Source organism: Salvelinus fontinalis, chromosome 5 (assembly GCF_029448725.1).
Source record: "Salvelinus fontinalis isolate EN_2023a chromosome 5, ASM2944872v1, whole genome shotgun sequence".
Taxonomy (NCBI): domain Eukaryota; kingdom Metazoa; phylum Chordata; class Actinopteri; order Salmoniformes; family Salmonidae; genus Salvelinus; species Salvelinus fontinalis.
Genome location: NC_074669.1, coordinates 20778347 through 20803767, shown reverse-complemented (window position 1 = coordinate 20803767; position 25421 = coordinate 20778347). Strand labels below are relative to the sequence as shown.

Sequence of the window (25421 nt, the reverse complement as noted above, 5' to 3'; positions counted from 1 at the left end):
CGTCTGTAATCTGATTGGACAAGAATGGGAAAGCCTGCTGAATAAGCACTGCGCGGCTTCTGATTGGCTCGTGGATTCAAACTACAATGCCCACTGGCACTGCGCAGGGCATAGGCGCTCCGTGGGCACAGGGTTGACTACGAAGTTATACACAACTTTTCATCAGATATTCTTCAAATGTATGGTCCGTTTCTATTATAGAATGCCCTCATTAAACATGGGCAAGTTAATTTAAATAAATCAACTTTCTACGTCATTAAACCTGGGCAAGTTCATTTAGATAAATTAACTTTCTACGAAGTTTAACGGGAAATAAACTTTTCAGATTTACACACAGGCAAGGCTTCAAGACAGAATACCTGTAGTACAGGCCTACATCTGCCTTTCCCTGTTGCCATCACTGAGGGTGGGTTGTGCCAACATGGTTTAAATTAATATAGGTTTAAAGTGAAAACTAAACTTAGATTAGAGGAAGGATTTTAAAATTTGGTGCAACAAGATTAATAGATAAACCTTGATTTAACGTAGGAATAGGCGTCACGTCAACGGAAACCTTGATTTAACCCAATTTAAGAGTTAATCCATGTGGGGCCCTGACAGTTTGTTCACAAAGTGTCTAACTCCAGAGCTGCAACATCGCGAGTCTTCCGGGAATGCTTGCGAAGAGACTAAACAGACCAGGCCGATGATTTTTTTTTATAACTAAATCAATATAGGCCACTGCCTGTAGTTTCCAATGGGAACAAATGAGTCATGGTGGGCAGAACTAGAAAGAAGATGGGCAGGACCAAGCACGAGCTAGCGAGATCCTATTGGTCCGTTAGAGCATATATCTGCATATTTCCGTTATGGAACGCCTCTGTGAAGTGCACTCGTAAATAACGCGATGTTTTTTACTTTGGCAAAGGGTAAAATTTTCTTAGCCCACTCTGTTCATAACATATTCTAGTTTTGGGTACAGAAAACTATATTGAGATCAAATGTTTAATCGATGAGAAATGTAGCAGAATGTCGGCCAAAATCCATCCTCTCCCACTGCCGGCCAATGCGCTGGAACGCCAAGTGAATGCTTCACATTATACATCCGGTGAAATATCTGTCTCATTGTTATATCTGTGGTTTGGGAAGTCAATGAGAGAAGTGAAAGATTCTTCCTTAGTTAATTTGATCGAACTCTAAAGAAACAACCTAGATTCGACTCAATGTCTTAAGTAGTTGAACATGTTTCTACTCCAACCTCATGAGTGAAAAACTGACACGCTTTAATTTTCGTAAAAACAACTTTATATCGAAAGAGTGTCTGATTTGACGGCTTTGACGACCGTTAGACCCGATGACGTGTTTCTAACGCTTGAGCTATCTAACGTTGCCATGACATCGCCTACACGTGTGATCGAGAAGCAGTTTTATCTCAAATATTCATAAACTTTTCCGTCGGTGGTTTTAGCCTATCGTCATACTGTACTGTCTTCGGTTTGTTCTAGGGGCAGATGCTCATGATGGATTCCTTCTGTCTGTGGTGCAGAGTTTGTCTTCACAGAACCTCTGGAAACCTGCACCAAGTCTGAAGGACAAAGTGTTGAGCTCAAGCAAGTCCCTTTCATTTTTTACTCGACTCCCAGCTTCTGTATGCCTGTTACATCTCCAGCTCTTTGTGCCAGCTCTTTTCTACTTCTGTATGCCCCTCTGGAGCTTGAAAGACACACCATAGAACAAAGCTCAATGAAGCCGTGCCCTCCACCTCCCTGCCATCCCCTGCACCGCACTTTCAATTTCAACCACTTTCTACCACAGTGATGGACTACATGTTTACATTGCAGTTATGAGCACCTTTTTTTGTCACTGCACAATTCAGATTTTTTGGAAGACTTTATTGAAGTGAAGCTCAGGAATGCCATAGTGTATTATATCCCAATGGAAACTGTAAAGATAGTGTAAATGATCAAATGTTAAATGTTTATTGCCTTTACATCTGGGGCAGCAGGTTGGGCCAGTAACCGAAAGGTTGCTAGATCAAATCCCAGAGCTGACAAGGTAAAAATCTGTTGTTCCTTCCCTGAACAAGGCAGTTAACCTGCTGTTCCTAGGCTGTTATTGTTAATAAGAATTTGTTCTTAGCTGTCTTGTCTAGTTAAATAAACATCTGGATGATACTCACCAGCAAGGAAATTTGGCCAAATGAGAAGTTCATATCATTCAAACTTTGCATCTAAAATTGTGTTGCATAACAGTTATGTAAAGATATCTGTTGGTGCACTTAAATGGCGGGTTCATGTTATGGGTGAGGGTGAATGAGGGAATAGAAGGAATTTGTCATCATTTTCATATGCTATGAATAATGCTATTGGCTATTAGTGCCAGAGACTAGATCTCTTAAGCATTTCAAATGTTATGTGCTTCTTTAAAATATGATTTAATATCAGTAGGAAAAAGCAGATAAAAACTTAGTACCAGTCACCAACTGAGGGAATACATTATGCTTTAAGTCTAACATTAATGTCTTTCTTCTTTCCCTTGAGGGAGTAGCAATGGGTAGGCAGGAATTATAATGATATAGTGGGCTGGCTGTGTTCTGCTATACCTGAAACAGCATTGATCACTGACAAAAGAGCAGAAATTAACATTGGCTTTCAAGATGCATGCATTTCATAATATACTTAAAATTACAGAAAAGTAATGTACACTTATCCATAGAAAACAGTCACAGATGCATTCTGAATTCACTCGGATTGAATGACATTTCATTGTAACTCATCTTATGAGTCCAGCACCTCTGTCTAAAAAGGCAGTTGCTTCGTGGGAATTCATAACGTCTTAGTGATATTTTTTGCAGAGGTCCGGTCTCAGAGATTAGGAACACAACATTTTTGGTTATGAAAAACAAATCCAGACCTTTTCTTTACATTCCATCTAGAGTTTCCTCTGTCTTCAGTCCCTTTGTGCATGTGCTTATACCTTTCAATGTCTTACTATTCTTAAACACCCCAAATTGTTAGAACTCCTTGACGGGCATTCGGAAGAGATTGAATTACATTGAGGTAATGCGACAAGTTCATTGAATAATATGATATTGTGAATAATGATTTGTTCTCAATGACTTACCCGGATATAATGGTCAAATAAACACATACAAAAAAATGTTTGCAGTAGCAATACAGCCTTTTGAAGCGCTTTATATTAAAAGATTGCTATACTGTGGCCCGGTACAATCTCATGTATGCTGTTATACCATATCTGGGGCATTTAATGCCATTATATGGCTTAGAAACAATGATGTTTAAACAAAAGTCAGATGAACAGTTGAAGGATCATATGAGTCATATCACTGATGGTCAAAGCTATGTTCTTAAATATACATAATATTAAAACATTCTATATTGGGGCTGTACTGTATAGCAATACAACTTCCAAATAAGCTGTACAGTACTATTGGAATATTTTCTGTACAATGGTACCACAATTTTAGTAGATTAATAAAATATGTTCAGGGCTATGTGCAATGCTTGTAAGCACAATCGACCATAAGATGGTATTTCATGAGTGAATTTACTACCATTTAACCAGGACATGCATTTGAGATTAATCCACTAGAAGCCACAATTTGAAAGAAGTTGGCATGAATACTTTTACAATGATCAGATGAGAATTTATAGAATAGTTATACACATATTTTACAATAGTGGAAAAATATATATATATTATGTATGTACATAAGATGAAGTAAATATCTATGTACTGTATGTTGTTGTTCAGGGAAAAGTAAATCTCTTGCAAAATGAGAATTCCCTCAGTTATTTATAAAACAACTGAACTGGCAGACAATTCAGCAGGACAAAACAACAACGTTTCAGGAAGTTTAAATGTTAAGGTCTTAACGCAAGAATTACAATCAAGCCCATCTCCAATTGAGTCTATGGGTCAAGCATTTTCCCCCTTGATGGAGAGAGATCCCGTTTCCATGGTAGCACTTCTTTGTCCACTATGTGTCCAGGATGACCCTCCTCACAACGGTTACATGATTAAGCCACAGGAGGGAGTATGGTGTGCAGCAAAGCCACAGCACAGTTTCTTTGACAGCACTGACTAGCAGATCATGTTCAGGTTTTGAGACATGACAAAATGGTGGTAAAAGTAACTTTCTTTAACCTCAGCAGCTGAAGCAGGGCAAAACAGTTCGGCATTTATTCTAATTTTCACTATTGACTTGACTTCAGACTTGTAGTTTTCTGTCTGAGCATAGCAGCTGAAATCGATGCCCCACTGTGAAGTTTTACCAAGTTGGGCTACCAGCATGTTCCAGAAGTTCATGTCCAAATGGTCCATCGTTCCTATCTGCTGTCCTGAGATACATCTCCCCACGTAGGGTTTTCATTTTCCTCAGAGTCAGACAGAGCTGCTGTGCACATGTCACTGAAGATATCTGCAATGTAAGGAAAATCAGAGTTAAAGATATAAAGTCACATAGATGGAGGTTAGAATCTAACCTTATGGAGGCCAAGCAACAGGTGTGAAGGGAATGGTGATTTCTGGGATTTAAACACCATCAGTCTTTTTAGCGAGGGGTTGCATAGCCTGGCTACAATGACTGACCAAACAATGCAGTTTTAATAGCCGTGTAAAAAAGGACATTATGGTGAAACACACAATATCGATTAAGATCAATATCAGTGAAAAGTGCTTCTATTAAACTTTATAGTAGTAACCAGTATTCTGCTGGAATGGTGTTTATAAGTGGTTTCGAGTGAGAAAGCTCTGCGCAAAAACGTCAACTGCCCAAGCATGGAACTCTGTTCTCGAAGAACTTAAGATGGCATTCCACTCAGTACAGACAATAGCCTGAGAGAGTCCTTGTTTTAAGAGGAAAGAGCTCCAAGACAAGCAAGGCCGTGAACTGAACACTTCAAGGGATGGCGGGAGGGAGGGAGGGAGGGAGGGAGGGAGGGAGGGGAGAGAGAGAGCATGCTGAAATGGATGACATCATGCTCTGCTTGTTCACCTCACAGCCAAAAGCTTAGTTTACCATTACCCTCCTCCCAAGCATGCACCCCGCCAAATCCCTAAGCACCGAATCAAACTATCACTTTGAGCTATAGGGTGAGTGTCTTTTTGCAATGCCATGAATGCCTCGTCATTTTACGGTGGATGTTGGTTAGTCAGAAATACCAGTAGTGTTACTGTATGAGTGACCACCTCCTGCTGCTGTCTGAAGTACACTGGGCGGTACCAGACCTGTCTTCTGAGGAATAAGATTCTTGACTAGCCTAAAACATGAAAGAGAATGTAGGCTTTAATGGAAAGGCTGGTGCAGGGCCTCACACTGCAATCGAAATGATCAGAGAGGGACTGGGAGTTAGATTACTGTCACTAGGGAGAGCTGGAGGGGCCCTGGCAGTGTAAAATCTAACATATTTACAAAGTATTTGATCAGGCGTTCTCTCTGTGATCTTGTCTATGAACTGTCAAGTCCAAAGTTGTTGTTTTTTTACACCCTGCTTCGTGTGATGGAAAGCTTGTGTATTCATTGCTTGTGGTGCTGCTTGTGACAGTTGATTGTGTCCAAAGCCTCTGTACTGCTTCATATAGGTATTTCATATTCCCAGTGTTCTGTCTGTATACTCTACAGGCAAGCATTTCATTGGACGGTGTATACCATGTGCATCCCGTACCTACGACTAATACAACTTGAAACAACCACTCTCTGGCCTTGGCCTGCTGCGAACCATCCACATGCCAATGGACAATTACGTGTGAAAGTCAACCTGAGCTTCTATTTATATTACATTTTAGTCATTTAGCAGACGCTCTTATCAGATAGCGAATTAGGGTTTAGTGCCTTGGTCAAGGACACAGACAGATTTTTCAGTTGTGGAAACTTCTGTACAATACATGTTGACTCCCATGAAAAACATACACAATTATTCATATCACTGACTGCTGAAGAGGAGAGAGGGTTGTGTGAGACCAAAGATGCAAATGATTGAAGACGGTTTTAAAGAAAAGATTGAAGAAAATATGAAATATGTATGAGCTGATGAAATATAAGCATATTCAAAGAATTTTTAAGTGCAGCTTTAATCTAATGGGGTATAGTCACCCCAAAATGCACTGCGAAAGCTCGTGTGAAACCACAAATCGCTCTCTCATCCACCCTGGCTTGCAATGGATTCTGCAGGCTATTTCTGTGAGAAGACATATCTATTATTCATTTAGGCATTGTGTTTTCATTGCCACTGGGATGTACAGATCTACTCAACATGTATGCTTTAATATCCTGAATGCCCCATCGAAATAACTAATCATGAACTTAACTTTTAATCTAAAACTACATAGCACCTACTTTTAGTCCTAAGGGAACTCTGAACAACATTGTTATTATTAGTTATACATTTTTTCCACAGGGTTTCAATAAGTGAAGAGATGTGGATGGGCAGTGTGTGTGTGTGTGTGTGTGTGTGTGTGTGTGTGTGTGTGTGTGTGTGTGTGTGTGTGTGTGTGTGTGTGTGTGTGTGTGTGTGTGTGTGTGTGTGTGTGTGTGTGTGTGTGTGTGTGTGTGTAAAAACAGTGCAGGAACAAGGATGAATATGGCTGTTTTATACCGTTGACTTGGGTCCCTCTCACTACGGCAGGAGAAATGGTTTCTCTCTGGGACTCTCATGGAGTGTACAAAGGATTGAGAGTGGGTGCTACCATCACTCACCAGTGGCCATCCTCTGCCTCCCCAAGGAACTGTACTAAATCTCCTGACTCCAGAGACAGGTCCTGCGCCGTCCTCGACTCGTATGTCAACTGGACACGGAAGCGATCATGGTCCTTTGAGCAGAGAGTGGGGAGAGACCGGAGAAGGAGAAGTGATTTAGAGGAGATACAAAGACAAACTACAACTACAAGGATAGGGTATGTGACAGTGTGTTACTTTAGAGTGTGTGTGTATGTGTGTGCACAGCAGGTCCATCCACCAGTCTCATGTTGGACTCAGGGAACATCAGTCTCAGGGTGGCGGAGTTGTGAGCATCAGTCTCAGGGTGGCGGAGTTGTGAGCATCAGTCTCAGGGTGGCGGAGTTGTGAGCATCAGTCTCAGGGTGGTGGAGTTGTGAGCATCAGTCACAGTGTGGCGGAGTTGTGAGCATCAGTCACAGTGTGGCGGAGTTGTGAGCATCAGTCACAGTGTGGTGGAGTTGTGAGCATCAGTCACAGTGTGGTGGAGTTGTGATGAGGCCCTCCATCTCTTATACATCAGACAGATAGTAATGGAAAGAGAAAATCCGGAGACGCTGGGGAGAACCGCACTAGGCTAATCCCCAGTCCTTTTGGTCTTTTAAATGTCAAGTCGTCAGCCCGCGTTAACGAGATGTGATGGTGGGAAATAATTAAGCGGAGAGGATTTCTTTCCCGGGGATTGGAAGGATTTAAGAAGAGCAACATGATGTAGGGGGATGAAGTTACCTTTCAGGATTTTTTTAAAACCCAACTTACATTTTTATTACTGGAATCATCCTCGCCATCTGAAGAGTTGGAGAGCTCCTCTGCACTCGAATGGATGGTTTCAAAGTCCTCTGTGTCCATTGAAGGCAAACACCGTTGCGTCCAGCCTGGAGAAATAGAGCACACAGAAAGAAGACAAGGTCTTGTTAACCCTTCAGTCGACGAGAAGAAGTGAACATGTTCGTCTTAAGACATGGCATTACCCATCCACTGCTATGGAAATCCACCCTTTACACATACACGTTGAACATTCTGAAACATTGATACGGACAGTCAAAGAAGGTGTGAAGAAGTTGGAAATATATAAAGGATACACACAACGCAACAAACCAACCGAAAAATTTACCACAAGACATTCAATGCCAACAAGGACCCACACAAACTTGAAACCAAAACCGTCAAAATGGGAAAAGAAGAATACAGACCATCAGTATGACTTTTCCATTACCTGGTTGAGAAGTAGATCTAGGCACGGCTGAATCTGTGCCTGTGGTGCCTTTGTGTCTGCTCGCAGCAGGGATAGCACCGCATAATGTATCTGTGAGGAAATGAGCTCTTTACAGACCACTGGGATGCCATTCAGGGAATTGATATACGCATGCAGAAATCAATAAAGGAGTCATCATCGCTCCACAGCCACACTGACTCATTACCGCCAACAAGGCAAGCAGAGGCCTGTTAATATGAAGTATTCTTGTTCAGCACTTGTTGTGCCACACTAATAACTAATACATACCATGCATCACAACGGAGCAGGCAATACTCAATCACGTACACAGACACGTACAAAGACACAAACACGTGTGTACACACACACAACCAAAATGCAAAAAAGTCCACATTAACAAAGGCTGTACATGCACAGACCCAGTGCATACTGTGACGCCATAGCTACCTTCATAACCGAACGGTGTTGGATCACTTTTTATCTCATGTCTTTTGGTCTTTCTAACATTAGTTGAAGGAGGACCTGTCAGGGTCGAAGAATTAGTAGAAAATTAGATCTATTGAGACAGTGAACCCAAATCGATGTTATTGTACATCCTCAGTTTTCATTGATCATAAGTCAATCTACTTTTTAATGATGTTTCTAGATTTTACAGCGCTTTGAGATTTCATTATGTAATGAATAGCACTATAAATGTAGAATAAATTATTATTACAAGTTATTGAAATACTTGATTGTTAGGAGGGAATATAGTTAAAGGAAAACTTCATACATATCTTTTTTATGGGGAAATTAAGTTCCTATCTAAATTCCAACAACAATTGCACTTGCTTTGCAGCTCTGAATGTCACCCCACATTCCAAATGTCAGCTTTTCAAAATTTACATTTTATTACGATGGTTTCTCAAAAAAAAGACTATTCAGTGTTTTCGCTTTTCCATTTTGTTTCATTTCTGAGAGACTGATTTTATTCATGCATCTCATGAGTCATAAATGAGTAGAATTTGTTGAGAAAATGACTTTTTTTCCTCTCCCTTCCTTCTCTCTCTCAAAGAGCTCCCTCACTAACCTGTCGGTGCCTGCTCTCAGACACTTTAAAAAGTTTGATGGTGAAGGGTGGAGAGAAAAAGAAAAAGAAAGAGAGACCGCAGGCAATCAGGTACCTTTTGTGCGGCTGGTGGCAGAGACACTGATAGAGGAGGCTACAGAGAAGCGGCGTGTGACATCTGTCTCCTTAGATGGAGGCTCGGCTGTGAAAGGCAAGTGTTAGCAATTAGCTGGGCACAGAAGAAGAGGAGGGAGGGAGAGAGACCGAGGCAATGGCAAGGCTAAAGGAGCATATTGCATTGAGGATTCCTATCTTTTCTCTGGATTGATTCCTGATCTTATACAATACTTGGTGATAACGGTCACTGTTGATTCCTCACTACACACTGTCCAGTTTATGGAGATTGGCTTATTTGCCAAAATGGCGCACGTTTTTCCACTTACCCAGAGTCAGATAAACTCATGGATACCATTTGTATGTCTATGCGTGCCCGTTATATGTTCCTGTAGACTTCCAGACATTGCGATAACGCTAGTTAGCAATTACTCCACAAACTACCTATAACTTCCTTCAAACTGCATGCAGAGACATAAACATGGTATCCATTAGTTCATCTTACTATGGGTAAGGAGATAAAGTAGAGAAGCGGTGGCAGGACCGCGTTTGGGAAACCATGGTCTGTGGGACTGAGACCGTGCAATGAGTGGAGATGACACGAGGAAGTGCAGGGCATTGCATTGCTAGCGGGTGGCGGCATTCTCACAGGCGCAGATGAGAAATCCATGGGTGGAATATGCTAACAAGATGAAATCTATCAACAACAAGTTCACACCGAGGCGTTACCTCGGCAAGCCAAAAAGTGCAAAAACATCACCCCCTCAATGTCTATTTCTCTTCAGCTTTAGCTAGCCTGCTCTGCGTCAGGGATGGCGCCAACTATACATTATTAGATTATCACCATACAAATGATGACATAGTATACACGGTAATGTTATTGCCCACTTACAAACCACAATACCCCTGTAATAGCGCCAAAGTGGTAATAAAACAATAATTAAATAAACCCATATCCCTGTTCAATTTGTTTGTTTAACTAAAAGCAGTATAATGTTTGCTGTTAAACATCTGATGTAGCGCCAAGCTATCAGTATTGTGATTAAGGATGTATTCTGTGGAGAGAAAGAGTTCTCTGCCATCGTTCATTATGCTTTTGTATGCCTTGAAGTGAACCCTAACCACTAAAACAAGAGAAAAACATTGAATCAAACCATCCTCTTAAAAAAAAAAACATTTTAATGCGCGTTTAAATGTCAAGAGCATAGCACATTACAGGCTGACATTTACTACTGCTGAGAATGTAGCCTTCATGTGTTTTCATTGCCTAGACGCCAAGGTTGTTCTTTCTATACTAGTGATGGACATTTGAAATGATTTCATTACATTGTTTTGTAACTTTGTTTAAACTTGAACACTTGTTTGATGCCTAGACTGCGCGACTCGGGAGAGGTGGTGCCCCCAGGGAGGGATAGAGCGTAAAAGTAGACACCGACTCGCGCTAGGCAGACAAACTTGTAAATGCCCATAGGTTACCCATCATCCCATCTGGCAGTGCCTGTCTTTACTGCATCAAATCGATGTAAAGAATCTAGATAAGATAGCTAGCCAGCTACACTAATTGAGGCTATTTTGCTGTGCTCCCTGTCTTTGTCAACAACAACTCCATTCGATAAAATAACAGCCTACCTTTCGGTTGCTCGTTGCAGCCTGACCTTCTCATTTAGTAACTAAACTCCTGAAAATGTCAAATCCCTTTGTCCTAGACATACAAGTATTTGGCAACTTGTGACATATACTCCCCTCCATAATTATTTGGACAGTGAAGCTAAAGAGAAAACGGATGAGAGGACGTTGCAATTTTATAACAATGTCATGCAATTCTATACTAATTTTGCCATGGGGCAAAGATATATATATTTTTGTAGTTTTACAGCTAATTTCTTGCAATTGTACCCTTTTTGCCATGGGGTGGTGAGACATTTTTGTATTTTTTAAGCTGATTTCCTGCAATTCTACACATGTAATGACTTATGTATGCCATGTTAATATGATATCTGAGTGAGAATGACTAACAAAATCAATGAGGGCCCCCTGGAGGTCAGGGCTCCTGGACAGGTTCCCTGCGTGCCTAGTCGGTATTTGGCTATGAATACTACAAGTTTAAATAGCTGGCTAGACTAACTACCAATCTACACATTTCTAGCTGACATCCCTAGCAGCCGGGGACACTAAGCGACCGCTTATGCCTGGAACCGGCCCTGTTTGTGCCTCTAACTTTCTCACTCATTAGTCATGATTAATTCATGATTATCCGTAATCACGGTAGCATCCACATTCATGTAAAAGTGTTCAGAGACATATTCTTATTTACAATAAAAGTGACTCCAAAATGACACAATACATTATTTACCATTCATTTCTGTTGAGTACAAAATTATCCAAAACAAGTTTGTAAAGTCACAAGCTTGATGTAGTCATGGTGTGCTATGAATATGGGACCAAATACTAAACTTTGTACTATTTCAATACACTATAGGTGAATGTGTCCAAATACTTTGACACATACAAGCGGTGGGACTAGATACATAAAGTGCTTTCATTTCTAAACAGTAAAACAGATATGTATGAAAATACCCTCAAGTAAAACGTGACATTCTGTACGGGCGCCTCATATAAAACATTTGATCTCGAATCCAAAATGCTGGAGTATAGAGCCAAATTAAAAGTTTTTGCTTCACTGTTCGAAATAAATACAGAGGGGAGTACAATAGTTCTCTGCTCTGAGCGAAAGTGCCTGTATGTATTAGCAGCACAACAACACACAGAGTAGCAGGCTAGGGATGAGATGACCAACAATGAGAATGAATTAGAGCAGGTTAAGTTCTTCACAACACAATGAGGGGGACCTCTTCAAAGAAGGGATGAAGCCAAAGTCAAAAGTTAGGATGGAGAGGTGGTGGTGGTGGTGGTGGTGGTGGTGGTGGTGGTGGTCAGTGGAGATGTCATGGCTTCTTTACCTGAGGGAAGAGACCTTCTGTTGGAGAGGCCCTGCAAGGTGAAACGCTTTCTAGCGAGATAACCATTGTGGTCAGGGTTATTAGTGGCAGAAGCATCAGCTAGGGAGGGAAAGGGAGAGGACAATGGTAAAGGAGGCAGAGGATAGAGAGAAAGCCCGAGGGAAGAGTAGTATGGACACCATGACAACCCTGGACATTTTGGAGACATTGACCCCTACTCAATCACCTACAGTCTGCATGAAAACTGATTCAAAGATCAGGGGTAGACCAACCTCAATCTATTTCTGAAAATAGATTCAGATGGTCACAAGTTTGAAGAGTGCTGACAAGGTTGTAAAAAAGCATGTTTATAAAGGGGGCTCACGAGTGGCACAGCGGTCTAAGGCAATACATCTCAGTGCTAGAGGCGTCACTACAGACACCCTGGTTTGAATCCAGGCTGTATCACAACCGGCCGTGATTGGGAGTCCCATAGGGTGGCTTACAATTGGCTCAGCATCGTCCGGGTTTGGCTGGTGTAGGCCTTCACTAAAAAATAATTTGTTCTTAACTGACTTGCCTAGTTAAATAAAAAATAAATAATTAAAAGACCATACTTGATACAGATGGTTGTTAATGATGGCTTTTATCTAGGTCTTTCTCATCCCTACCAAAAGGTTCTCTCTGTTCTAAATACAGACAGAGCTCTGAGATGCATAATAAACTTGACATGGAATTTCCTGAAGCCTTTCACCATATGGACTAAACCTGACCCATGATTGACCCCGCTATGCTCCATCATTAGGAAGAGAAGAGTCCTCCACAATCATGCTGTAACTGCAACGGTATAAGGATTTAGACACCTGCCAATGCCAACCCTAGAGGACACTTTTACACAATAAATAATGTATATTTTCAAAGTGGACTTTGTGTGTGTGTGTGTGTGTGTGTGTGTGTGTGTGTGTGTGTGTGTGTGTGTGTGTGTGTGTGTGTGTGTGTGTGTGTGTGTGTGATTTCAAGGACACTTTAACCACCTGCCCTGGAGGGTGTTCAAAATGTCCATTTTATCTTGTACATAATTATCACCTTCTGATTGTGAGAACACAAAATAATCACAACTCCCAGCTCCACCTCCTTTCACCAACATCACACCTCTGACAAAGGTGCCAAACAGAGAAATGTCAATGCTGCTGCTTCTTCTTCTTCTTTCCTCAGAGGTTACTCTGGCCTTCTGGAGATCTTGAGATGAGAAAATAAATTGGAGCTTTTGGATAACTATGAGAGAGAATCCAGTAGACTGACTGAGAATGTGAGCGTGGTATATACCGTATCCTTGGTAGCACAGGAGGTTGGTGGCACCTTAATTGGGGAGAACAAGCTTGTGGTAATAGCTGGGGAATAATCAGTGGAATGGTATCAAACACATGGTTTCCAAGTGTTTGGTGCCATTCCATTTGCCTAGTCCCGGACATTATTATGAACCGTCCTCCCCTCAGCAGCCTCCACGGGTTGGCCGAATCTAACAGCTGGTCAGACTAACCCCAGAAGACATGGGAGCAATGTTCCCTCTAAACTGCGCATGGGTGCGGCGCACCCACCTCTTCCAGGACTGGAAGAGTTGAAGAACTTAGAAGAAATGTCATGCTGCGCAGCGATGCAACATTTCCAATGCAACAAACCAAAACAAATCTAACTTTGCAATATTGAGTCTGTGGTTTTGTTGTAGGCAGACCCAGAGCGCAACGGAGTAGAATTCCATTGGCGGGTGTAGCTTGCTGACGAGCGGTCTTTCAATCACCTGCTAGTGAATGCGCTTTTCAGATCTGTTCAGATCAGAGAGCCGAGCTGTGCGTGTGCACATTTGTTGATATTCTTTGCTAGTTAGCGAGTTATTATCCCAACTATAGATTAGTATAGGCCAGCAATGGGGAGTTACTGCTTCCTACAAGAGCACAAAACGTGTAGGCCACATTTCAAGCTTTCTTTGAAAAGCCAGTCCAGTAAAAAGCTTTTGTCTTAATTAAAGAGGCAGTGTTGTATTTTGAGACAGGCTTTAATATGTAAATAAGCCAATAGGCAATGGGTTAGCCTACATTGTCTAATTCTCTGTATGGTAATAATATATTTTATTTTGTAAAGTGGTTTCTTGCATCATTTTTATTGGCCTGGCCAAAGCTTTTCATATGGCAGACCATTCCATTCTTGTGGGTCGGCTAAGGAGTATTGGTGTCTCTGAGGGGTCTTTGGCCTGGTTTGCTAACTACCTCTCTCAAAGAGTGCCAGTGTATAAAGTCAGAAAATCTGCTGTCTCAGCCACTGCCTGTCACCAAGAGAGTACCCCGAGTCTCAATCCTAGGCCCCACGCTCTTCTCAATTTACATCAACAACATAGCTCAGGCAGTAGGAAGCTCTCTCATCCATTTATATGCAGATGATACAGTCTTATACTCAGCTAGCCTCTCCCCAGATTTTGTGTTAAATACTCTACAACAAAGCTTTCTTAGTGTACAACAAGCTTTTTCTACCCTTAACCTTGTTCTGAACACCTGCAAAACAAAGGTTATGTGGTTTGGTAAGAAGAATGCCCCTTTTCCCACAGGTGTGATTACTACCTCTGAGGGTTTAGAGCTTGAGGTAGTCACCTCATACAAGTACTTGGGAGTATGGCTAGATGGTGCACTGTCCTTCTCTCAGCACATATCAAAGCTGCAGGCTAAAGGTAAATCAAGACTTGGTTTCCTCTATCGTAATCGCTCCTCTTTCACCCCAGCTGCCAAACTAAACCTGATTCAGATGACCATCCTACCCATGCTAGATTACGGAGGCGTAATTTATAGCTCGGCAGGTAAGGGTGCTCTCGAGCGGCTAGATGTTCTTTACCACTCGACCATCAGATTTGCCACCAATGCTCCTTATAAGACTCATCACTGCACTCTATACTCCTCTGTAAACTGGTCATCTCTGTATACCTGTCACAAGACCCACTGGTTGATGCTTATTTATAAAACCATCTTAGGCCTCACTCCCTGCTATCTGAGATATCTACTGCAGCCCTCATCCTCCACATACAACACCCGTTCTGCCAGTCACATTCTGTTAAAGGTCCCCAAAGCACACACATCCCTGGGTCGCTCCTCTTTTCAGTTCACTGCAGCTAGCGACTGGAACGAGCTGCAACAAACACTCAAACGGGACAGTTTTATCTCAATCTCTTCATTCAAAGACTCAATCATGGACACTCTTACTGACAGTTGTGGCTGCTTTGTATGATGTATTGTTGTCTCTACCTTCTTGACCTTTGTGCTGTTGACTTTGCCCAATAATGCTTGTGCCATGTTTTTGTGCTGCTACCATGTTGTGTTGCTACCATGTTGTGGTCATGTTGTGTTGATACCATGCTGTGTTGTCATGTGTTGCTGCCTTGTTATGTTGTTGTTTTAGGTCTCTATGTAGTGTTGTGTCTCTCTTGTTGTGGTGTGTGGTTTGTCCTATATTTATATAGTATTTATTTTTTATCCCAGGCCCCCGTCGCCGCGGGAGGCCTTTTGGTAGGCCGTCATTGTAAATAACAATTTGTTCTTAACTAACTTTCCTAGTTAAATAAAGGTTAACTAAATACATTTTATAAAAATCATACAATACAATGCAATGTACAGGCCCATGGTGTTACAATGTACTGGCCCATGGTGTTACAGACCAAGTAAAACATAATTAATATCAAGCTCTTCATAATGTAAAAACAATTTTAAAAGTCTCATGCAATGTAGGCCTGCATTTAACATATAGGCTAATGTAGGATATATCATAGAAATCAAAAGCTATTTCCATGTGAACATGTTATGGGATTTGCTCCAGTGGTTTTGTTGGTAGGTCTACACAATGCTCAAATTGCCACAATAGCCTATTGGCTACTGTCTAAAACTGTAAGGGTACAGCCTCAGTGTTCACTGTAAACAACATTCAAGTTTCCACTCACGGGACCTAAAATTTGCTTAGTGCCCCAAAACATTTGAGGGAACATTGCTTGGGAGGTATAGTGAGATGTATTATTGAAACTAAAGTATTTGGGGTCATGACCTCTGGGGTGGGTCCTGCTGACCCAAAAAGGAAACAGTTCCAATCAGGGAAATGGTTGGTATCAGCTACATATGGGTCAAAGCAAAAAATCCCACCAGACCACAGTACAAATCTCATTGTAGTCAAACCTGTACTGTACTACGGCTGCGTAACTGTATGACTTTAGTGTAAGGTTGGACCTGGATTAATTTTTTTGTGGTAAAGCTCAAATCTACAACAGCTTCTGTCATATTCCTTTCCCACTTTCTACAGAGGAGAAGGAGAGAGATTTTCTCTGTGAGTCCGTGGTGGGGGTAATAAAGGCCCCCATGTATCCAGGACTAAGCACCTGTCAGATCCACTTACTTCTCGAGCCACTGACGTCCAGTCACCGACTACATCCAGAGTCAAAGAGCCACTCTCCTCTCCTAACCACCACCACTCGCTCCCTGGCAGACAGACTACCGTTAGCCCAGGTCCCTCTCACTGTCATGCAGCAGCACCCTGCCGCCGGGCTCTACACGGCGTGAAATCGTACCTGTTACCTCATCCTCATCTGCCAGTATAGTGAGCCAGTGTAGTGAACAATCAGAGTGGAGTGGGGGTGAGGGGTTGGCTGGGGATGATGCCGAGACAGACAGAGCCAGTAATACATCCATCCTCTTATCTCTCACTAACAGAGTTAAAGCCCAGATGAAACATCCCAGCTAATTGTGCCATCAGTCTGGTGTCTTTCACAATGCCATTATGGGATAATTTGTAGACGGCAGATGCTGCCACTTGTTTCCAGTGATCGCAGCTGAGTGGATGCTAGTTTGTCAGGGATCGGGGGTTGGTGGTAGGGCTTTTGCGGTGACCGTATTACCACCACACCAGCAGTCATGAGTCATGACCGCAGTAAAATTCCACGTGAGTCACGGTACTCTCCTTTTATGCACTTTGGACATGCCTCAGCTCCTAATAACTGGGTACTCAGGGCACTATTGTCCCTTTAACCACTGACATCAATGCAAAATGCAATTGAAAATCACATCAAACACATATCAGCAAAACAGAAGGCCAATAGTACTTTTAAAACTCACCTCACTGCGATGATCAATTTCAAGAAAGAAATTCAACAGCAGGTTGAAACCTTGTAAAACATGGTTGTTGTGTTTTAAAGCCTAACACAACGAAATGGACAGCGCTATCCAAGGTGATGATTAATTCAAAACACCCATACAAGATCTTATGCATATGCAAGCCCCCCCCCCCCCCCCCCAAAAAAAACATAAAAATTATGAATGTGTCATTATACAATACATAGCCTATTACACATAGCAGAAAAACATAAAACTGATTTAAGATGTCTTTGGTACATAATTGGTCTAGCCTATACTCCAAAATGAAACAATTCTAGTAATCGCCTTTGAGTGTGGACTGTATTATTATGCATACTGGATGGACTGGTTACTTAACGCCTGCTACGCTCCAAAATGTCTATCCATGAGTCTGAGAGTGAACGTATAGCTCTAAGCGATGCTGTTGGTTCATTGATTGTGCAGTGCGGCTTACAGTTAGCCTACAATGAGTGAATTTGTATTTTGAGCCTAGTAATAGGGCATTTTTATATTTTCATAATTAATTGGGTGACACAGCTATACAGAATATCTCAACAGCATGCATTTCCATCTCCTCCCTCTCCATTATTCCTTTCTCGAGCGTGCAGACGGGCTGTCAACAAATATGTTACTATCGATGTCCGCGAACAGTTTTCACTTGGTTTCCCGAAATAAGCACTTAGCTGCAGGAACAAGGTTGGAGAAGCCATTGCATACAGAGTTTTGGTGGAATATCACCAGTGAGTGCATGCTCCTCAAACAGTGGTTGATGTCGACACCCCTTCAAATTAATGGATTCGGCTATTTCAGCCTCACCGGTTGCTGACAGGTGTATAAAATCGAGCACACAGCAATGCAATCTTCATAGATAAACATTTGCAGTAGAATGGCCTTACTGATGAGCACAGTGACTTTTAACATGGCATGGTCAAAGAGTGCCACCTTTCCAACAAGTCAATTTGTCAAATTTCTGCCCTGCTAGAGCTGTCCCAGTCAATTGTAAGTGATGCTATTGTGAATTGGAAATGTCTAGGAGCAATAACAGCTGAGCCGCGAAGTGGTAGTCCACACAAGCTCACAGAATGGGACTGCCAAGTGCTGAAGCGCGTAGCGTGTAAAAATTGTCTGTCCTCGGTTGCAACACTCACTACCGAGTTCCAAACTGCCTCTGGAAGCAACCTCAGCATAAGAACTGTTCATCGGGAGCTTCATGAAATGGGTTTCCATGGCCAAGCAGCCGCACACAAGCCTAAGATCACCATTCTCAATGCTAAGAGTCAGCTCGAGTGGTGTAAAGCTCGCCACCATTGGACTACAGAGCAGTGGAAATGCGTTCTCTGGAGTGATGAATCACACTTCACCATCTGGCAGTCCAACGGATGAATCTGGGTTTGGCGGATGCCAGGAGAATGCTACCTGCTCGAATGCATAGTGCCAACTGTAAAGTTTGGTGGAGGAGGAATAATGGTCTGGGGCTGTTTTTCGTGGTTCTGGCTAGGCCCCATAGTTCCAGTGAAGGGAAATCGTAATGCTTCTGTGCTTCCAACTTTGTGGCAACAGTTTGGGGAAGGCCCTTTCCTATTTCAGCGTGACAATGCAAAGAGTGTCCAAAGCTGTCATCAAGGCAAAGGGTGGCTAATTTGAAGAATCTAAAATATATTTTGATTTGTTTAACACTTTTTTGGTTACTACATGATTCCATGTTTTATTTCGTAGTTTTGATGTCTTCACTATATATTCTACAATGTAGAAAACAGTAAAAAATAAAGAAAAACCCTTGAATGAGTAGGTGTGTCCAAAAGTTTGACTGGTACTGTATGTTTTGATTTCTAAGACATTCTAAAGTTTGTATCATTCACAACTAAAGTTGCCAAATAACTCTAAATCTAGCATGTAGGACCTGTTTCAAATGATCTCTTTTATGCTCAACATGGCCACTTCATATGCGCAGTCAATCGATCCTTAATGAGAAAAATATCCTTTCTATTTTATTCAGCTAAGTTCAATGATATTTTTCTTACTATAAAATCTTGTCAGCTAATTGAACAAGCCTACAGCCTATGGCATGGAGCATAGCCAGATAACATGGGCCTACAGTAGGCCAACTCATATTCTGTTCTTCTGAAATGTATTTTCTTCATATCAAGTGTTTTAGAACTGACAAAAAAAAAAAGATTTATTGTGATGGTGTATATTAAATTGATTTAGTAAATGTTCCAAAGACCCGCATCAGCGGCTTGTATTCTAAACGTGTTCATGTTAATTAAAGGTCAATTACCGTGAGACTGGAAGTCTTTTGCATGACAATAACCGGCTGACAAAATTTCATGACCGCCACAGCCCTAGTTGGCGGGGGCCGTCAGCGGCTGTGTGATCTCTCACCTCGTTTCTGTCTCATGTTGGGACTGGGGTTGCTCCTCCTGAAGCCTGTCTCCGGGCTAGACGAGTCCGACTGCCTCAGGGCCATTTTGCGTATGTTTCTGAGTGGCGGAGAGGAGCGATATGGGACAGTCAATCACACAGCCACTATAGAAGCATTACATTCCCTGTACTTGAGAGCATCTATGCGCTGCTGCCATTCAATCACACGACATGATGAAAACGTTGTGAGACCAAGTACTCTACCTCATGGGAGCATGATACACATTCTCAGTGATCTTCTGATGGAGTTGACTAGCCTCTGTGAATGGAGAAAAAAATGGTATTGGAATAGAACATAGATTTTCAATGGAACAACATATTAGTTTAGGTTAAATTGATATAAAACGGTCAGTGAGGTGAATTCATAGGTATGCAAGTGTGTGTGTACATTTGTTGTTTGCATGCTTGTGTACATCACACTGCGTGTAGGACTGTGTGTGAAACCTGCAGTCAAAAGCAGATTGATAAAACTATGTTTCAATGCCAGGCGATAAAACAGGAGAAATCCCAGGAGTTACATAAGCCACGGGAGGGTATGTGGACCAAAACAGCGTAGTCAGACCAGAAGCCGTGGGCCAAAACAGTGGTGTAGACAGAATGGAAGCCCCTAATCTGTGTCTTTAACAGGAGGGACATGAGAGTTGACTGCCAAAGCCCAGAGGAGGAATCAAATCAAACAGCTGCAGTACAAGTCACTGCCTTGTCCTGCTATTGCACAAACCCCATGTCGCTGGGATTTTTAACATCTCACACTGGCTTATCTTGTGTGCTACTCTATGTGCTCCCCTCCCACCACTTGCCAGCAGAGACAGGCGTAAATGACATCCAGCCCTCCGTCAGGCCAGAGCCTCTTTCACTCTCTCTGCTTCATATGAGGGCTGCTGTATCATTACCCAGTCCCCTCACACATACACCCTCTCTCACACACAGGTTGTCAGTTCAGTTGAGAGTACACAATGCACAGAGGGTCGTTTTCCTGACTGTCAGGCGCTTTGGAGCGGAACATGGGGCGATTGATGCATACTACTAGGGAGGTGGAGAGAGAGGAGAGGAGGACAGGAATGTGTGGACTGTATCATCTGGTCAGGTATGTGTTCTCAAACACTGGTCTCCCCCCGCTTAACATTCACATCAGCATTCTGGGAGGCGTCAGGGTTGTGTCCAGGTGTCCGGTGTGGGAGCTGAGAGGATGGTATAAATATGCCTAGACAGAGAATCCCCACACACTGCATACCTCTGCAAGCTTCTAGCTGGCCTGTCAGAACTTTCCGGATCTCTGACACCCACATGTTCTTCACATCCATGGAGGGAGCCTGGGGAGACACACAAACACACACTATCTATATATATATATATATACACCCTCTGAGGTTTAACTGTACAGCCTTCCTCACACCAGACAGTGGATGTTTCTGTTATAGCGACGTCTGAGGAGCTACTCTGTGGGACAACACTGCCACCAAGTGGTCACAAGGAGATTATCATACAGAAAAGGCATTTGACGTCTTTATGACAAATGTCTCAAGAGTGAGAGGTATGCTTCTTAGAAAAGAATGTTGCTGAATCACAGCTCTTATTACAAAGTCTGGCATCTATTTAGTATTCTTTGGAAAATAACTAGTCATTTAAACGGAAACAATTGAGTTTAATTTTTTACGCAGAAAGTTTATGGACATGTACCTGAATGATATAAACTTCCTCTCTGCCGTTATACCAGACCTCAAACTTCTTAATGTCTCCTTTGACATTTTCGGTGATTCCCACAGCACTCATCTGAAACAGGGGCAAGGCTGTGGTTAACAACAATGACAGCTTTATATTTCTGATTTCTCCTGCAGCTTCACACAAACACACGTAAAGAAGAATTTAAAGATAGAATCCTGCTCAGAGGCTCTTGTATTCTGCAAATTAATGTAAACTGCTACAGCTTTTTAGTTCAGCTTTAATTCCAATTGAATGGCTCTATCCTGAAACAGCCCTGGGCTGAAACTTATTTTCCTATTAAGTTATGAACACCATTACTCATTGACCCAATGACAGTCAGAGTGTATTACATACACAGCATTTTATATCAGTGAGTGAGGGAAAAAAACAAGTTCATCAAAGGTTTCCTTTAGAAAACAAAGGGTTGTCCCAGCATCCCATTGATGAAATAAGGTCCTGTCATCTCAGGGCCCAGTTTCCTGCCCTGGCTTTTCATGCATCTAGATAAGCTTGAATTGAAATAGGTGGCATGTCAGTGAACTCCAAGGTTCTCAGGGGATCGGAGAGAGCCACTGTAAAGTTTCCATATGAGAAGGGGGAAGTAAGTGGAGGATGGTGAGAATTGTAGCCCCACGGACAGTTAAAACCATTCAAATCCCAGGTGAACAATTGTTATGTTTGTCCAACAAGGAACTGACCCCACAAGCCAACCTCACCTTTAGGGAGTGTTTGAAGCTATATGAGGCGGACGGCTTCTCGTGTCCGTCCGTGGTCTCCTCCCGCTTCTTACAGAAAAGCAGCATCTTATTGTAGAGGAACAGGTGCCTCTGCATGGGCTTGAAGCGGGCCAGGTCCTTCACCTTGCTGTGGCCCTTCTTGTGGTCCGTCCACACGTTGAATGAGCCCTGCATCAGGAGCTTGCCCAGCTCACTAAGGTTCCCCTGGGGATGGGAGAGGTACACAGGGGACATCAGTCCTACACCTTCACACATACAGTACACCTAGCCATAACACTCTCTCCAACAGATTAGTCAAACTGATTAACAGCAGGACTTCCTGGAACTTTTCCACAGGCCAGCAGATCCACTCTAAGATAGGAACAGTAAGGATCTAAATCGGACTGATTTTTCAAACCCTTTCACTCGAGCCAAGTCATACACCCCAGCCACGAGCTGTTCACTCCCTTTGCGTCAGGCAGACGGTATTGGAGCATGAGGTCTGATACCAACAGGCTCAGAGACAGTTTCTATCTTCAAGCCATCAGACTGCTGAACACTTGAACTGGACTTGACCACCTGCACTGTAGAACACATGCACTCATCCACACACACACACATTCATGATACACACACAGCAGAACTCCTGCTACCATACTGCACAATTGGTAGCAGAATTTAAAACACATACCCAATCCCCCCTTCCCCAAATCACATGTAAATATTGGACTATAAATTGTGCCTTCCTTACTTATGCTAAAATATTTATTATATTCTATTGAGCCATTTACTTTATGTTCGTATTGTTATGTTTTATTATTTCTTGTTGTTTTTGCATTGTCAAGAAAGAACCTGCAAGTAACCATTTCATTGGACGGTGTGTACGATGCATCTCGTGTCCATTTTACAGCTAATAAAACTTGAAACTACTGACCTCGAATCCCGTTATGGCAATTTGATGCATGGAGTCATTGACAGACTTGATGATGTCCAGCATGGTGGCAAGGGCCTCCTCCAATTCAACAGTACCCTCCTGGTTCTTACTGCATTTCAGCATCTCCTAGAGAGGAAACAGAGCCGGGTCAGGACAAAGCCAAGTGGGATAAATAATGTATCTTAGCTCCTCTCACCAGCCTCCTCTGCTTGAGAGTTAAGGTCTTCCAATTAGATCAGTCTGAAGGAAGTGCTTTGCATGTTAGCCCAGTGAAGGAGGATGTTTGAGCAGTGAAGACATTTACATCGTATCTGTTATCTGTGTGTTGCTCTCAGATTTGAATAAGCCTGTGATTGTATAGTGCTGAAGTGAAAGATTAACCTCAGTGATAAACTTGCCTTGACCATCAGTTGGTACTTGGTGATCCTCTGCACAGGCTTGAGTAAATAGGCATCCAGGGAGAGTTTGTGGTCCAGCTTCTTCTGACATTCCTGCAGTAACAAACATCATAGAATGTTTCCTGTTGCAATCATTTACAGTGCATTCAGAAAGTATTGAGACCCCTTGATTTTTTCCGCATTTTGGTACATTACAGACTTATTCTAAAATGGATTGAAAATATATATATAATTCTCATCCATCTACACACAATACCCCATAATGACAAAGCGAAAACAGGTTAAGAAATGTTTGCACATTTATTACAAATAAAAAAAACAGAAATACCTTATTTGCATAAGTATTCAGACCCTTTGCTATGAGACTCCAAATTGAGCGTATGCTGTTTCCATTGATCATCCTTGAGATTCCACCTGTGGTAAATTCAATTGATTGGACATGATTTGGAAAAGCACACACACCTGTCTATATAAGGTCCCACAGTTGACAGTACATGTCAAAGCAAAACCCAAGCCATGAGGTTGAAGGAATTGTCTGTAGAGCTCCGAAACAGAATTGTGTCGAGGCACAGATCTGGGGAACGGTACCAAAAAATGTCTGCGGCATTGATGGTCCCCAAGAACACGTGGCCTCCATCAGTGTTAAATAGAAGAAGTTTGGAACCACCAAGACTCTTCCTAGAGCTGGCTGTCTGGCTAAACTGAGCAATCGAGGGAGAAGGGCCTTGGTCAGGGAGGTGACCAAGAACCCGATGGTCACTCTGACAGAGCTCCAGAATTCCTCTGTGGAGATGGGAGAATCTTCCAGAAAGACAACTATCTCTGCAGCACTCCACCAATCAGGCCTTTATGGTAGAGTGGCCAGATGGAAGCCACTCACATGACAGCCCGCTTGGAGTTTGTCAAAGGCCCCTAAAGACTTTCAGAACATGAGAAACAAGATTATCTGGTCTGAATGCCAAGCATAACATTTTTTAGGAAACCTGGCACCATGGTGGTGGCAGCATCCTGCTGAGGGGATGTTTCTCAGTGGCAGGGACTGGGAGACTAGTCATGATCGAAGGAAAGATGAATGGTGCAAAGTACAGAGAGATCCTTGATGAAACCCTGCTCCACAGCACTCAGGACCTCAGAATGGGGCGAAGGTTCACCTTCCAACAGGACAACAACCCTAAGCACACAGCCAAGACAATGCAGGAGTGGCTTCGGGACAAGTCTCTGAATGTTCCTGAGTGGTCCAGCCAGAGCCCGGACTTTAACCCGATCGAACATCTCTGGAGAGACCTGAAAGTAACTGTGCAGCGACGCTACCCATCCAACCTGACAGAGCTTGAGAGGATCTGCAGAGAAGAAAGGTGTGCCAAGCTTGTTGTGTCATACCCAAGAAGACTCTAGGCTGTAAAGGCTGTAATTGCTTCAACAAAGTACTGAGTAAAGGGTAAAATCTCCATTTTTATTTATAATACATTTGTAAAATTTTCTAAAAAACTGTTTCCATCATGGGGTATTATGTGTAGATTGAGGGGGAACAAAAACTATTTAATCCATTTTATAATAAGGCTGTAATGTTAAAAAAAAAAAGAAAGAAAAAAAAGTGGTATAAGTCAAGGAGTCTGAATACTTTCCAAATGCACTGTCTGTCAAGCCAAATCCGTACCCTAAACAACAGGAAATGTACGTTTTTCCAGTGACATGTTGCTTAAAGGGATACTGAGAACTTCCGGCATTTAATCTACTTACCCAGAGTCAGATGAACTTGTGGATTCTATTTGTATGTCTCTGCGTTCAGTATGAAGGAATTTAACAATAGTTTCGAAAGCCAATGCTAACTAGCATTAGCGCAATGACTGGAAGTCTGCATGTACAGTAGCGTAACTACATTTACGGTAGCGTAACTTCATACTGCATGCAGAGACATAAGAATAGTATCCACAAGTTCATCTGACTCTGGGGAAGTAGAACAAGGTTCTCACAGTATCCCTTTAATGTAAACTGACACCATTATACAGTGGAATACTATATCATAACTATGACAACACTTAGACACCCAAGGAATGGGA

General features: G+C 42.3%; 1 protein-coding gene across 12 annotated transcripts in view; it reads right to left on the bottom strand.

Moving 5' to 3' along the window:
• Nucleotides 1–1850: 1850 nt before the first annotated feature.
• The window catches only part of LOC129855296 (guanine nucleotide exchange factor DBS-like), an 87339-nt gene continuing 63768 nt past the window's right edge, over nt 1851–25421 (bottom strand). For 6 of the 12 annotated variants that reach the window (XM_055922797.1, XM_055922798.1, XM_055922796.1 and 3 more), the window contains 15 exons: nt 23362–23454; nt 22964–23089; nt 22030–22254; nt 21290–21382; nt 20844–20922; nt 19814–19868; nt 19571–19668; nt 12054–12152; nt 9095–9181; nt 8379–8453; nt 7932–8021; nt 7475–7590; nt 6698–6810; nt 5164–5261; nt 1851–4420 (listed from right to left, as the gene is read on the bottom strand). In XM_055922797.1, the coding sequence (XP_055778772.1) occupies nt 4329–4420; nt 5164–5261; nt 6698–6810; nt 7475–7590; nt 7932–8021; nt 8379–8453; nt 9095–9181; nt 12054–12152; nt 19571–19668; nt 19814–19868; nt 20844–20922; nt 21290–21382; nt 22030–22254; nt 22964–23089; nt 23362–23454 (1539 nt within the window). In that variant the 3' untranslated portion in view covers nt 1851–4328. The remainder of the gene's footprint in view (nt 4421–5163; nt 5262–6697; nt 6811–7474; nt 7591–7931; nt 8022–8378; nt 8454–9094; nt 9182–12053; nt 12153–19570; nt 19669–19813; nt 19869–20843; nt 20923–21289; nt 21383–22029; nt 22255–22963; nt 23090–23361; nt 23455–25421) is intronic. The other 6 variants (XM_055922800.1, XM_055922803.1, XM_055922805.1 and 3 more) reach the window with 6 other exon arrangements.